Source organism: Pleurodeles waltl, chromosome 10 (genome assembly GCF_031143425.1).
Source record: "Pleurodeles waltl isolate 20211129_DDA chromosome 10, aPleWal1.hap1.20221129, whole genome shotgun sequence".
Taxonomy (NCBI): Eukaryota; Metazoa; Chordata; class Amphibia; order Caudata; family Salamandridae; genus Pleurodeles; species Pleurodeles waltl.
In genome coordinates, this window is record NC_090449.1 from 1,021,157,448 (window position 1) to 1,021,171,658 (window position 14,211).

General features: G+C 43.2%; 1 protein-coding gene across 1 annotated transcript in view; it reads left to right on the top strand.

Annotated features, from left to right (window-relative positions):
• The window catches only part of LOC138262152 (sulfotransferase 6B1-like), a 125,955-nt gene extending 119,942 nt beyond the window's left edge, over positions 1-6,013 (top strand). The window contains exon 7 of the mRNA XM_069211941.1: positions 5,747-6,013. Coding sequence (XP_069068042.1) covers positions 5,747-5,877 — 131 coding nt within the window. The 3' untranslated portion in view covers positions 5,878-6,013. The remainder of the gene's footprint in view (positions 1-5,746) is intronic.
• Positions 6,014-14,211: the final 8,198 nt, after the last annotated feature.

Below are 14,211 nucleotides of genomic sequence, written 5' to 3' on the forward strand. Positions count from 1 at the left end.
CATAGGTGTTGCTCCCTTCAAAATATTGAAGGGGGAAAGACTACTGGTACTTTAATAGAGCCTTAGAGGCTATGTTTCTGTTCCAAAGAGTCAGGTAGTGATGTATGTGGGAGGAGAGCTGGGTGCAAGGTGAAAAAACACAGGTTAAGTTTTGTTCCAATTCCCTGCATTGTGTGAAGATGAGCGATTTTCGAGTTAGCGACAGAGTTCAGATTAGGCTTACACATGGTATCAAGGGTGACATTAAGTTTAAGCAAAAGATGTCTTACAAAATGTTTCAGTCAACTGTTGATGTATCTGGGGCTACGTGGTGGAATAAGAGTGTTGTAATCCAGATTGGCCATAAACATTCTCAGGGAACTGACAGTCTGGTTGTGAAAGTTCCCTTGCAATCTCTGTGAGTGAAAGTTGGGGATATGTGGGCCACTATTCAGAAAACTTTGTTCTTGGAAGGAACCATCTGTTTGGCTTCAAAGCACCTTGTTTGGTTAAAGCACTATGCTTGAACATTGTTCAGCCTTTGTCACACTTTTCTAGCATGTTGTTGACAGCAACCCTGTGTAAACAATATTAGTCAGCCTGTTGCTCCTGTTTTCAGTTTATTTGCTGATGTTCGGTCTTGACTGTTTAAAGAAACTTTTATTAGTACATTACATTATGTGACTGTGTTTCTGTTAAGGTTCTTCCATAAAGGCAAGATGTGCTTTGTGCTGGGTTGGTATGACTCTTAGTGTCATCTGTTTTCCCATCCCAGTGTGTTTCGTGTCTTGATCTCAAGCCACGTTCTTACCACAGCAGTTCAGTGAGTCTGATTTGAAGCAGAGGTCCTGTTTTCCTTTGCTCTACTCCACGAGTCACAATTAGAGACTTGTTTTGTGTTCTGAGGAATCCTAGTGGCCTCTTCAGGTGGAGTGGTGAGGGTGCAAGGTTCTGGAAAGTGATTTTTGCTGCTGGTTGAGGAAAGTGATGGACAATGATACTATCGCTAACAAATGTCACTGTGGAAGCTTCTAACAGAATCAATAGATTGAATAATGTGAACCTTCCTGCACCGCCTGTGTCCTCTCAGCACTTCCCTCTCAGTGCTACTTTCTTTCCCTTCCTTGTCTTCTCTGTTTTGTTTGAGACAGAACCCCCTACCCAGGACTCTTCCTGGGTAATGGTGCTCTTTCAAAAAATGTATTCACCATCACCACCCTCTTCTCTCTTTTTATACCTTTTCCTATCCCAGGTCCTGCCTCTTCTCACTCATCTGTATTTTTTCTTTACCTATGCCCTCTATTGCTGCTGATACCTGTGTTTTACTGCTACCTCTGCCTATACCCTACTAAAGCTACACACCCTTGATTTTCCAGCCAATCTACTGTGCCCTAGTAGCTCTTGCACAGCCTATACACGAGAACCCAAAGCCCTGCTGATACCTGGTCCTTTTACCCTTGACCACACTTTAGTACCCTTTCCCCTGCCCGTCTGCCCATGTATCCCAGCACCGCTTTCTCTGTTTGTACCTTTGTACGTCAACCCTTGCCTATACCCTAGTAATTCTACCCACTCCATATCCTACCAAATCTAGGTACCTTTGAACCTCCACCCCTGCTCCTTTATCCTAGCATAATCTACCTACACCCTAATCTACCTACCCACACCTGCTACCTGTATCCTGATTCTTCTGCTCCTTATTACATCCTGGTACTTCTACCATTGACTACACTTTGGTACTTTTACCCCACCCAAATATACTAGTTCCTCTACCCTTCCTCACACCCTAGTTACTCAACCCCTGACATTACTATTCCTATCATTGCCTATTCCCTATTACCAATACCTAATGCCCATACCCTACTACCTTACCCATGTCCACACCATAGTACCTTCACCTGTGCCGGTATCCTATTAACTCTAGCTACCCTTGACACTCTACCCCTGATCCTGTACTTGAGTAGCTCTACCCAAGCCCTACTCTCTCTTCAGCTACCTGTACCCTAGTAACACTGCAGTTTACTACACCCTACTTCGGCCCATGACTACACTTTAGGTACCTTTACCTGTGCCCATGTACCCTAGTGCCATAACAACAGACAATACCCTAGTAGCTCTATCATTGCCTGTATCCTAGTCTCTGTAGTTACCCCAGTACCTTCACCTCCTATTCCCTATTACCTCTCACACTGCCCATACCCTACTAAGTCTACATACCCTTGACCCTTTCTAGCTACTCCTGTACCCTAGTATTTCTACCAGCAACGTAGTGTGTCTCAGGCCACCTATTCCCTAGTACTTCTGTCCTTCGTACACTCTAATACTTCTAAACTTGCCTAAACTTTAGCACCTTTAGACTGCTCATATGTCCAGGTACCTTAATCTGTGTCTGTACTGTAGTTTCTCTATCTCTGCCTAAACCTTAGTACCTCAACACCTGCGTATACCCACATCCCTATAACCTAGTACCACAATTCCTGCCTGTACCTCTAGATCCAGACCCTAGGACCTCAGTCCCTGCCTGTACCCTAGTATCTCTAGATCTAGACCGAGGACCTTACTCCCTGCCTGTACTCTAGTACCTCTAGAGCTAGAGTCTAGAACCTCAATCCCTGCCTATACTTTAGATCTAGACCCTTGGACCTCAGTCCCTGCCTGTACACCACTACCTTTAGATCTATACCCTAGTACCTCAGTCCCTGCCTATACACTAGTACTTTTAGATCTAGACCCTAGGACATCAGTCTCTGCCTATGCTGTAGGTCCTCTAGATCTAGGCTCTAGTACCTCAATCTCTACCTATACTCTAGTAACTCTAGATCTAGACCCTAGGACCTCAGCCCCTGCCTATACTCTAGTACCTCTAGATCTAGATCCTAGGATCTCAGTCTCTGCCTATACCCTAGTGCCTCTTAACCTAGACCCTAGGACCTCAGTCCCTGCCTATGCTCTAGGACCTCTAGACCTAGACCCTAGGACCTCAGTCCCTGCCTATGCCCTAGTGGCTCTAGATCTAGGCCCTAGTACTTCAATATCTGCCTATACTCTAGTACCTCTAGGTCTAGACCCTAGGACATCAGTTTCTTCCTATTCTCTAGGACTTCTAGATCTAGACCCTAGGACCTCAGTCCCTGCCTATACTCAAGTACCTCTAGATCTAGACCCTCAGTCCCTGCCTATGCTCTTGGACTTCTAGACCTAGACCCCAGGACCTCAGTCCCTTCCTATTCTCTAGGACTTCTAGATGTAGACCCTAGGACCTCACTCCCTGCCTATACTCAAATACCTCTAGATCTACACCCTAGGGCCTCAGTATCTGCCTGTACTCACATACCTCTAGATCTAGACCCTAGGACCTCAGTCCCTGCCTATACTCAAGTACCTCTCGAGCTAGACTCTGGACGTCAGTCCCGGCCTATACTCTAGTAAATCTAGATCTGCACCCAAGGACCTCAGTCTCTGTCTATACCCTAGTGCCTCTTAATTTAGACCCTAGGACATCAGTCCCTGCCTATGCTCTAGGACCTCTAGATATAGACTCTAGTACCTCAATCTCTATCTATACTCTAGTACCTCTAGATCTAGAACCTAGCACCTCAGCCCCTACCTATACTCTAGTACCTCTAGATCTAGATCATAGGACCTCAGTCTCTGCCTATACCCTAGTGCCTCTTGAGCTAGGCCCTAGTACCTCAATCTCTGCCTATACTCTAGTACCTGTAGGTCTAGACCCTAGGACCTCAGTCTCTTCCTATTCTCTAGGACTTCTACATATAGACCCTAGGACCCCAGTCCCTGCCTATACTCAAGTACCTCTACGTCTAGATCCTAGGACCTCAGTATCTGCCTGTACTCACATACATATAGATCTAGACCCTAAGGACCTCAGTCCCTACCTATACTCAAGTACCTCTCGAGCTAGACTCTAGGACGTCAGTCCCTGCCTATACTCTAGTAAATCTAGATCTGCACCCATGGACCTCAGTCTCTGTCTATAACCTAGTTCCTCTTAATTTAGACCCTAGAACATCAGTCACTGTCTATGCTCTAGGACCTCTAGATCTAGATCCTAGGACCTCAGTATCTGCCTGTACTCACATACCTCTAGATCTAGACCCTAAGGACCTCAGTCCCTACCTATACTCAAGTACCTCTCGAGCTAGACTCTAGGACTCAGTCCCTGCCTATACGCTAGTAAATCTAGATCTGCACCCATGGACCTCAGTCTCTGTCTATACCCTAGTGCCTCTTAATTTAGACCCTAGGACATCAGTCACTGTCCATGCTCTAGGACCTCTAGATCTAGACCCTAGCACCTCAGCCCCTGCCTATACTCTAGTACCTCTAGATCTAGATCCTAGTACTTCAGTCTCTGCCTATACCCTAGTGCCTCTTAACCTAGACCCTAGGACCACAGTTCCTGCCTATGCTCTAGGACCTGTAGACCTAGACCCTAGGACCTCAGTCCCTGCCTATACCCTAGTGACTCTAGATCTAGGCCCTAGTACCTCAATATCTGCCTATACCCTAGTGCCTCTTAATCTAGACCCTAGGACCTCAGTTCCTGCCTATGCTCTAGGACCTCTAGACCTAGACCTAGACTCTAGTACCTCAATCTCTACCTATACTCTAGTACCTCTAGATCTAGACCCTAGCACCTCGGCCCCTGCCTATACTCTAGTACCTCTAGATATAGATCCTAGGATCTCAGTCTCTGCCTATACCATAGTGCCTCTTAATCTAGACCGTAGGACCACAGCCCCTGCCTATGCTCTAGGACCTGTAGACCTAGACCCTAGGACCGCAGTCCCTGCCTATACCCTGGTGACTCTAGATCTAGGCCCTGGTACCTCAATATCTGCCTATACTCTAGTACCTCTAGGTCTAGACCCTAGGACCTCTGTGTCTTCCTATTCTCAAGTACCTCTAGATCTAAACCCTAGGACCTCATGCCCTGCATGTACTCGCATACCTCTAGACCCTAGGACCTCAGTCCCTGCCTATACTCAAGTACCTTTAGAACTAGACCATAGGACCTTAGTCCCTGCCTGTACTCTTGTACCTCTAGATCTAGACCCTAGGACCTCAGTCTAATACCTCTAGATCTAGACCCTAGGACCTGTACCTTAGTGCATCACCCACCCCTCAAACCTCTTCCCCTAAAAAATATACCCTAATTTCTCTCTCTCCTCTCCTGTCTCCACTCTAATGTCTCTTTTTTCCTTCACTGTTTTCATCTGCCATTTATTTAGCTTCATGTCCCATTTTTTCTGGTGCTTTTTGTTGAATTCCACATTTTACCAGGAAAAGGGGTATCCTTAGTTTGGAAATTTATGAAAATTGAGTTTGCTTGCTGGACCCCTTGGACTGGCCTTTTTCACGTTTCTTTTATCTTCACAATGAGCTGGTATGATGTGAAATAGGAACTTTTCAATGATTGTCTGTTTTGTCAGAAAAAGGACGAAACACATAGATTTTTATTTTTTATTTTAGCCCACAATGAAACAATACTCTGAGCTTGATTTAGAGTTTGGCAAACAGGTTTCTCTGTCACAATTGAGACAGACATCCCATCTGCCGTATTACAATTTCCATAGGATATGATGGGATCATACTACGGTGGACGGGATATCCGTCACGTATGTGATGGAGCAACCCCATCCACCAAACTCTAAATCAGGGCCTCAGTGTATCAGCATGTCTGCTATCATTCAGTGATGTAAGTACACCTGCCAATAGATAATATTCATTGTTTTTTCACGTACAGGTGATGTCGGAGACTGGAAAAACTATTTTACTGAAGCTCAAAGCCAGGCCATGGATGCAAAATTTGAAGAGTGTTTAGGAGGAACTAAACTTGGAGAACTGATGAATTACAGAGTTCACTGCAAGTCCTAAACATTCATTTCAACACTGCCCTTTGACATCATTAGTCCAAAACCATGCCTAGCCTGAATAACAAGATCTAAATCGAGAATTCTTCTTTTTATGCTCAGATCATGTATTTAGTGATTAAATATATTTTGAGACTACAGCTACTGTACTTGTTTTATTATTACTTTGGAATCTTTTACCTTTACATTGAAAAATATATCATAATGAAAAGAAAAACAGTTCTAGTAAATCAAGTTTCTGGCTCCCTTTAAGAAAGGGTCCTTTTGAGGTTCACTCGGACTGATTGCCCTTGATATCAGTCAAGCAGAGCACGGTGGTCTTGGACTCACTTTACAAACCCTCAATTCCGGTTCAGTACATTCTCCAGGAGAGTGTTGGGCATGGCACGCTAACCTCTTCGTGGTATTCTGCGACATTAAGCTAGGTTAAGCAAAGTTTATATTTTCACCGGCGAAGTTTACAAACGTTCCGCTTCTTGCATGTTTCATAGTTTGTCAACTTCTCATAACATCGTAACTTTTTTTAACCAAATAATCTATTGATGTCTGGAAATTTTCAATACAGTAAGCAATAAGGGCTTCACTTGAGGTAGCATTAGTCAAAATGTTTTAAAATTAAGGATATTTGGCTCAAATTGGTTTTTTGCAGAATTTTTTATCAGTGCAGGTGCAGTTTGCAAAGTCTGCAAAGTGTTGGCAAAAATCTCAGGATGCAAATTTTTGTTACACCACCTTTTCTCCTTAGGAATGCAGGTGTTTAGACAGACTATCGGAACCAAAAATATTGTGGGACAAAATATTGGGTCAAGAATATTGAGGACAAAAATATTGTGAAGGTAAGTTTCTACAGGCGATAAAAGTTTTATTACATGTAACTCCTTATATGTGTACCTTGATGATGTATAGGTAAGTAGATGTGGAGTTAAGAATAGTAAATCTATACTTACCTTACCTTCCTGATATTTTGGTTCTCGCAGTGCTTAATTTGTGCTTGTTGTTTCCGGTGCAGAGCACCGGCACTTATTTTGGCGGGCCAGCGCTTATTCTTCTGCCCAGAAGGGGTACCTGCTGCACAGGACTCAAGGCCATTACATCATGAGGAGCAGGGTAGGTTTCAAGGGGCTTTGTAGGAAGCATACAGTGTAACTACTCCAGGGAGGGAGGCCGGCGCCAGGATCGGTGAAGTCCAGAAAAGTAAGGTCCCCTCGTAACGGACCATCCATGTGCAGGTGGGAGTGCCATGGACCCCAACTTTAGCCCCAAGGGTGGATGTGGGGTACTTCAGGGCCACTTCTGACTGCAACTCTGCAGACAAAGCATCATCATTGGCCAGCATTTAGCCAAAGGGCTGCAGACGTGAAACAATTACAGTTAAGGGGATGGAGAGAGAGAATATGGGAGCATGAGGACGGAAATGATGAAATAGGAGAGGAAATGAGAGCGAGGAAGAAGGAAAGATGGGTAGAGAGAAACGGAAGAAGGGTGTAAGGAAGGAGGGTGTGGACAAATGGAAGGTTGAAAGAGAGGATGGGTGACAAGCTGTAAGGATGGTTAGGTGGATGAATGGGTGAAAGGGTGAATGGTTTGAAGGGTAGAAGGGGGTGGGTGGATGGGTGAAAGATGAATGGACAGAAGGGTGAAGGGGTGGGTGGATGGATGGGTGAAAAGATAAATGCACAGAAGGGTGAAGGGGTGGGTGGATGGATGGGTGGGTGAAAGGATGAATGGACAGAAGGGTGAAGGGGTGGGTGGATGGATGGGTGAAAGGATGAATGGACAGAAGGGTGAAGGGGTGGGTGGATGGATGGGTGAAAGGATGAATGGACAGGAGGGTGAAAGGGGGTGGTGAAGGGATAAGTGAAAGGATGAGTGGACAGAAGAGTGAATGGTGGTGGGTGGGTAGATGCACAGATGAGTGAAAGCATGAATGGACAGAAGGGTTAAAGGGGTGGATGGATGGGTGAAAGGATGAATGGAGAGAAGAGTGAAGGGGCTGGGTGGATGGATGGGTGAAAAGATAAATGGACAGAAGGGTGAAGGGGCTGGGTAGATGGATGGGTGAAAAGATACATGGACAGAAGGGTAAAGGGGTGGGTGGATGGATGGGTGAAAGGATAAATGGATAGGAGGGTGAAAGGGGAGGTGAAGGGATAAGTGAAAGGATGAATGGACAGAAGAGTGAAAGGTGGTCGGTGAGTGAATGCATGGATGAGTGAAAGGATGAATGGACAGAAGGGTGAAAGGGTGGATTGGTGGAAGATGAATGGATAAATGGTTGGATTCAAGGGAGCACTTCTAGGGAAGGTGTGGTTCCCTTGCTTTGGTTGCTTGGCACCATCAGAGTGATGATTCAGAGTGGTGGTTCTGGGAGGGAGTGGGTAATTTTCTGGCTACTACCATGTTGTAAGCGGGCCTACCAGCCCTGCTAGATTTTTAAGCTCACACTTAGAATGTTAAAACTAATAATACATCCCAGTCCATGTGCTGTATGGTGAAAGCCAGCACTAGCTGAGTCGTCAAACATGGTTTGGGGATGCTTGGCAGCTAGGCACTAGACAGTGCTTTCACCATAACCCACTCCCCCTCCTCCTGCTGCTCTAGCTCCCTCTCAGAGGCATCAGAGTAACACTTCCTTTCTCCCCTCTTGTATTTAACAAACATTGCATAAGCTGCTCATTCACGGTGGGACCAGCAGGAGCTGCTGTGCTCTGGACTTCTGCACTCACACCATCAAAGCCTGTGTGCACAGATGGCCTACATGAAAGAATTCATAAAACTAGGAGCGACTATGAGGAATATTGATACTCTGTTTGCGCCACATTTGCGTCCTTTTTTTAATGCAAATTTGGTACAAATTTAACTCCATATTTATATTTTGACGCAAGACATGTCTAGCGTCAAAATATAGGAGTTGGTACCATTTTTGGATGCGTGAACCTACCTTGCGTCAATGAGATGCAAGGTAGGTGTTCCCATCCAAAAAATGGCGCTATCCCTATAGTGCCATATTTATCCCCAGTGCAAAAATGACGCACGGGTGGGATGCGGCCCTAAATAATGGCGCTAAGCTTGCTTAGCGCCATTATTTAACGCCTGGGTCAGACCAGGCGTTAGGGGACATGTGGACCCATTTTCATGTCATACGCATCACAAACATCATGGATATCCCGTCAGCCATTTTACGATTTCAATTGGAAATAATGGAATCATAATATGGCGGATGTGGTATCCGTCACATTTGTGTTGGAGTAACCCCCTCTGCCAAACTCTAAATCAGGCCCTAGGTGTTAAATGTTCATTTCAGTACTGCAAATTGGACGTTTCTCCTACATATCTGCCAATGCAGGGGCTCTTGCAGTGAAGAGAGCAAGAGACTGAGGCCCATATTTTTACTTTTCTAGCGCCGCATTTGCGTCATTTTTTGACGCAAAAACAGCACTAACTTGCAAAATACAATTGTATTTTGTAAGTTTGCGCCGTTTTGCGTCAAAAAGCGGATATGAAAAATATGAAAATAAAGAAAGCCATAGGAAAGAGGAGTATCTTCTCATAACATAATCTTTCTGCCAGACTGGATTTTTTTCTTTTTCTTGTGTTTAAGTCCTCCTGGTTGGATAGGAAGATGGTGTTCTTATTTGTTTTGGCCACTATGGAGTTGAATTTAGCTAGTCTGTCCATGCTCCATTTCTGGCCAATGTCCATTATAGCTATATTGTGTTTAATATCTGTGATGCGCATAGGTTCAAAGAATCTGGAATTTCTGTCATCTTTCTCACAGATTGTTTGACATATGCCCAACCTCCTACCTCCCTCTGTTGTGATTTAGTTCCACGTTTATGGTCATAGTAATCCTTGTATTTATTCTGATGTGATAAAAGTGTGTTCCTTCTAATTTGTGTGTTATACTCCACTTTTTCACCCCCCCCAACCAACAAGGAAAACATTGGTGCACAGTTTCCTTCTTGTAAAAGCTGAGAAAGGTGATATTCCTCTAATTTGGTTAGGGTTGGTATGGTATATAATAGGATATATCTTGTATTAATCTTTCTACTTGGATTTGATTGGCACAGGGTAGTTGGATGCATTCTTTTACCATTCTATTTACCCATTCAACCATATCATTGACTCTGGGGCAATTAAAGGACGTTTTTTGATGTGTGAAGTTTAAATTAGATAAGAATTCTGTCATGGCCAAGGAAGTAAATTGTACCCCATTGTCATTAATGTTTATGGATGATATGCCCTTGGTGGTACGAAATTGTCTCTTAAGAAATTGATGAGTGATTCAGTAGTGATTTGATTTACCAGGTTTAGCAACTACCCAATGAGATTGGTAATCAACTAACACAAAACATATTGTTTAATTAAACCTTTCCAATTCATGAGGTCAGTCACATCTAGTGCTAGCTTTTCCCATGGTTTGTCAGGAACGGTTACAGGAGCTATGGGAACATTGCGAACAGTCTTGGACTGATCAGTATTTGCACAAATGGTACCATTTTTTACCTTTGAATCTACTATGGAGTCCATGTTTAGAAACCAATAATGTTCTCTTAGTCTAGATTTTGTTAAGCTCCTCCCTAAGTAGCCTTCATGTACAAGATCAATAACTTTGTTTCTTAGTTTTTCTGGAGGTATTATTTTGTGTTTCTCATTATTACGTCCTTATTGATATTGATTTCATGATGCACTTCCCAAAATCAGCAAATTTCATCATTTACTTCTTTGTTAGACTTGGGCCATACTTGTATTATGTAGGCTCTAAGTTGTTGTAACGTTTCGTCATTCATGATACTTTCTTTCCATTCTTTGGCAGTGATAGCTGAGGAATTGATTTCTAGAAAGGGATATTCATTAGTTTCATATTCTTCGTCTTTCTTCAATGGAACTCTGGATAGGAAGTCAGCAGCTGTATTTAGGTTTCCTGGAACATATTCTACATTGAAGCAGAAACTTTCTAAGCTCCACACTCATCTAGCCACAGGAGTGCACTGTTAGAGGCACCTTTAGATGTAAACATATGGGTTAGGATTGTATGATCCGTGCGTATTTTGAATTGCAACCCTCCACAAAAAGAATTTAAAGTGTTTTACAGCCCAGAAACATGCTAGAGCTTCTTTTTCGACTATGGAATAATTCATTTCTGATTTTGTGAGAGTATGTGAAGTGAATGTTACAATTCTTTCTTTCCAATAACTGTTTGAGATAGAGAGGCTCATGTTCCTTTGTTACTGGTGTCAGTATGGTTTTTCTGTTAGGATCGAAGGTGCATAGATATGGAGCTATTAATATTGTTTCGTTCAGTTTCTTAATGAATTCTGATGTTCTTCTCACTATTTGTATTGAGTCTGATTTTTTAAAAGTTATCTTAAGTTATCTGTTAGATTGGCAAAATTGTTTACATATTTGGCAATATATTCTGTGAGTCCTAAGAAGGATTTGAGTTAGTCTTTGGTTTCTGGAGTACAAGCTTTCTTTATTGCTTCTAACAGGCATATTTTGGGTGTAAAACCATCTTTGGATATGGTGTGTCCCAGATAATCCACAGCGCTAAAACCAATTTAGCACTTATCTTTTTTTAAGGTTAGGCCTGCTTCCCTGAGATTGATAAGGACTCTATGTAATATTTTGTTGTGTTCCTCTACGGTAGCAACATAAATGAGGACATCATCTTGGAAGCATAAGGGTTTAGGTATTCCTTCTAATATCTGCTGCATTTTTTTTTAAACTGCGAACGCTGATGCAAGGCCAATTGGTATCCTGAAGGAAGTGGTGTGGGAAATGCAGTTAACCATCTGGGTTAAAGGGGCAATTCCACTTGGTGGTAGGCCATAGAGAAGTTGAGAACAGTGAAGCAAGTCACTTCCCCAATGGAGCTTAGCATTTCATAAATTTGGGGTAAAGGATGCCTTTCAACCCATATATTATCATTGAGATCTCGTAAATCAATGCATAGTCTTATTTTTTCACAATGTGCCTACTTAGCTATCACAACCGGAGCTAACCAATTAGAACAATCTATGGGCTGTATGACGCCTTAGTCTTTTACTCTGGCGTGTTCCTTTTTTAAGAGTTCTCACATCAAGTGTGGTCTGGGTCTTGTTTTGTGCACGACAGGCTTGGCGTTCACTTTGAGTTTGATTTTATGCTGGAAATTTGTTAGGTTTCCTAGTTCTTCCTCAAATACATCTGGAAATGTGTTGCTTATTTGGTCACCTGTGGTTGATTGGTTTACTGACAACACTTGTTCTGGATTGTTGGGATCTAATTTTATCCCTAATTCTTTTTGATGTTGCCACCCAAGGAGGTTGGAGCCTTCCTCCACCATGTATACTTTTCCCATGGTTAAACGATTTTTTAAGGTGATGCGTGCTTGAGGGAAATAAGATCTTAAGTGTAACCACTAGGAGAAATGTCTGGGATTTGGAAAATTGGATTTTCATTGGTTGCTATTGATTTAAGGACTGATACATTGATAATGGTAAATAGGGAATGTGAATCTGCAAACATATTTACTGGTTTACCATCTAGATATTCATTGCACTCTGGGTATCTTATTTGATTGACGGGGCTTTCATCTTTTATCTGAAGAATTATTGTCTTTACTACCTGGGATCATTCTTCAGGTATGTTATTTTCACCTCCCTTTCCGTTCTAGATATGTCTCTGAATAGTTGGGCAAAGTTGCCTTTCTTATTACATTTCCTACAAGTGGCAGATCTGGCTTGACAATAGGGGAAATTAGTGAAATGATTGCTGCTTTCACAACAAAAAAACATTTAGGTTTATTATTTTCATGTTTACTCTTTTGAATGTACAGATTGTTTTGTATCATTTTTAGCTTTTACTTTGTGTATATTGGTTTTCTGTTCTTCTATTATTTCTGAGATTTGTTCAGTATGAGGAGACTCGCAGGTGAGTGTGTCACCGCAGGGACTCTTCATGAATGTGCTGCCGACACTGTGAAGCAACCACTGACCTGAATCAAAGATCAAAGGTGTGCGTATCACCGGAAGACAATATACAAGGCACGCTGTTTGTGACTTAGTGGTGTGCATGTCACCGTAAGACAATGTATGGGACACGCTATTTTGACTTCAATCGAAGATGTGTGGTGTGCGTGTCACCAAACGAGAATATACGGGACATGCTCTTTGAGAAAGCGGTGAGCATGTAATTGTATGAATGAAAAGCCATAGCTGGAAACGTCTTGTAAAATCACCAATGAGTCTGGAGGGAGCACGCCCAAAGTGGAAAGTCCTAAGCAGAGTAACCTGGAACTCCTCTGAGGTGGGCGGTTGAGGAAGACAATGACAGATATACAGCCACCCTGCCATAGCATGACACTGCTGGAGGACTGAATGGCAGGGAATAGTATGTGCAACTCCTCCTTAGCTCTTGGAATGAAGCTGCCAGAAATTGGAAGCATTGTATGCCTGACTGAGGAATCGGTAGAAGGTAAGGTGAGTGTCTGTGCTGATACAGGGGGCACAGCGATCCTATAGTGTCTGTACTGATACAGCGGGCACAGTGATACGTAAGTGAAGTGTAGAAGGAAGATGGGCGGTGATGGAGCGCTTCACAATATCGTTTTAAAGAGGCGAGAGGAAGTAACGATGTAGTGTTAGTTGTAGAATGCTCCTTAAAAGCGGACAAATACAGAAACCTTAGCCTTGGAGATTTACACGTAGAGGTCCCACGTATCAATTGAAGAAAAAAGCGGAGTCTCACCAGAGGTCCGAAGGCTCATCGGAGGTCCTTTGACAGGTATAGCGCCAAGAAGAAGTTTCAATGAGGGTAGAAGTGGAGGTACACAGATGGGGAGGAGACACGACTGTACAACTACCCCTTATGCACTAGTCGTCACCAATGCTACAAAGTCAACACCGAGATTAGTGAAGTAGAGGTCTTTATTCGGTGTCTCCTCTCTTCACTTCCATTCAGCTTTCTATCCAAGCTTGAAAGAATAGCATCTCTAGAACCACTACATTCTATTACAGGCTTTATTCCTCAATAGCAGGGATGTACCACTGCAATAAGCAGCACACATAGAAAGAGGAAGTAACGAGGAGAAATAAAAATATTTCTCCTCGTTAGGCCTCCCCTGGGAAGGCGTAGCATTTTGGTGCATTCCTAGGTTTACAACTTCATGTAAATCTGGGAACTCGTCAAAATCCATGGGAGTTGCTGTGTTTGGTTACTCCAGATAAATCTGCCTTAAGAGTTGCGTTGCTCTTGCACAGGTTTACGTGGTGTAAGAGCGACGCAACCAGGGTCGTAAATATGTCCCCTGATCTTTCAGGTGGAGGGTAACCTCCACATATCGGCACATAGAAAG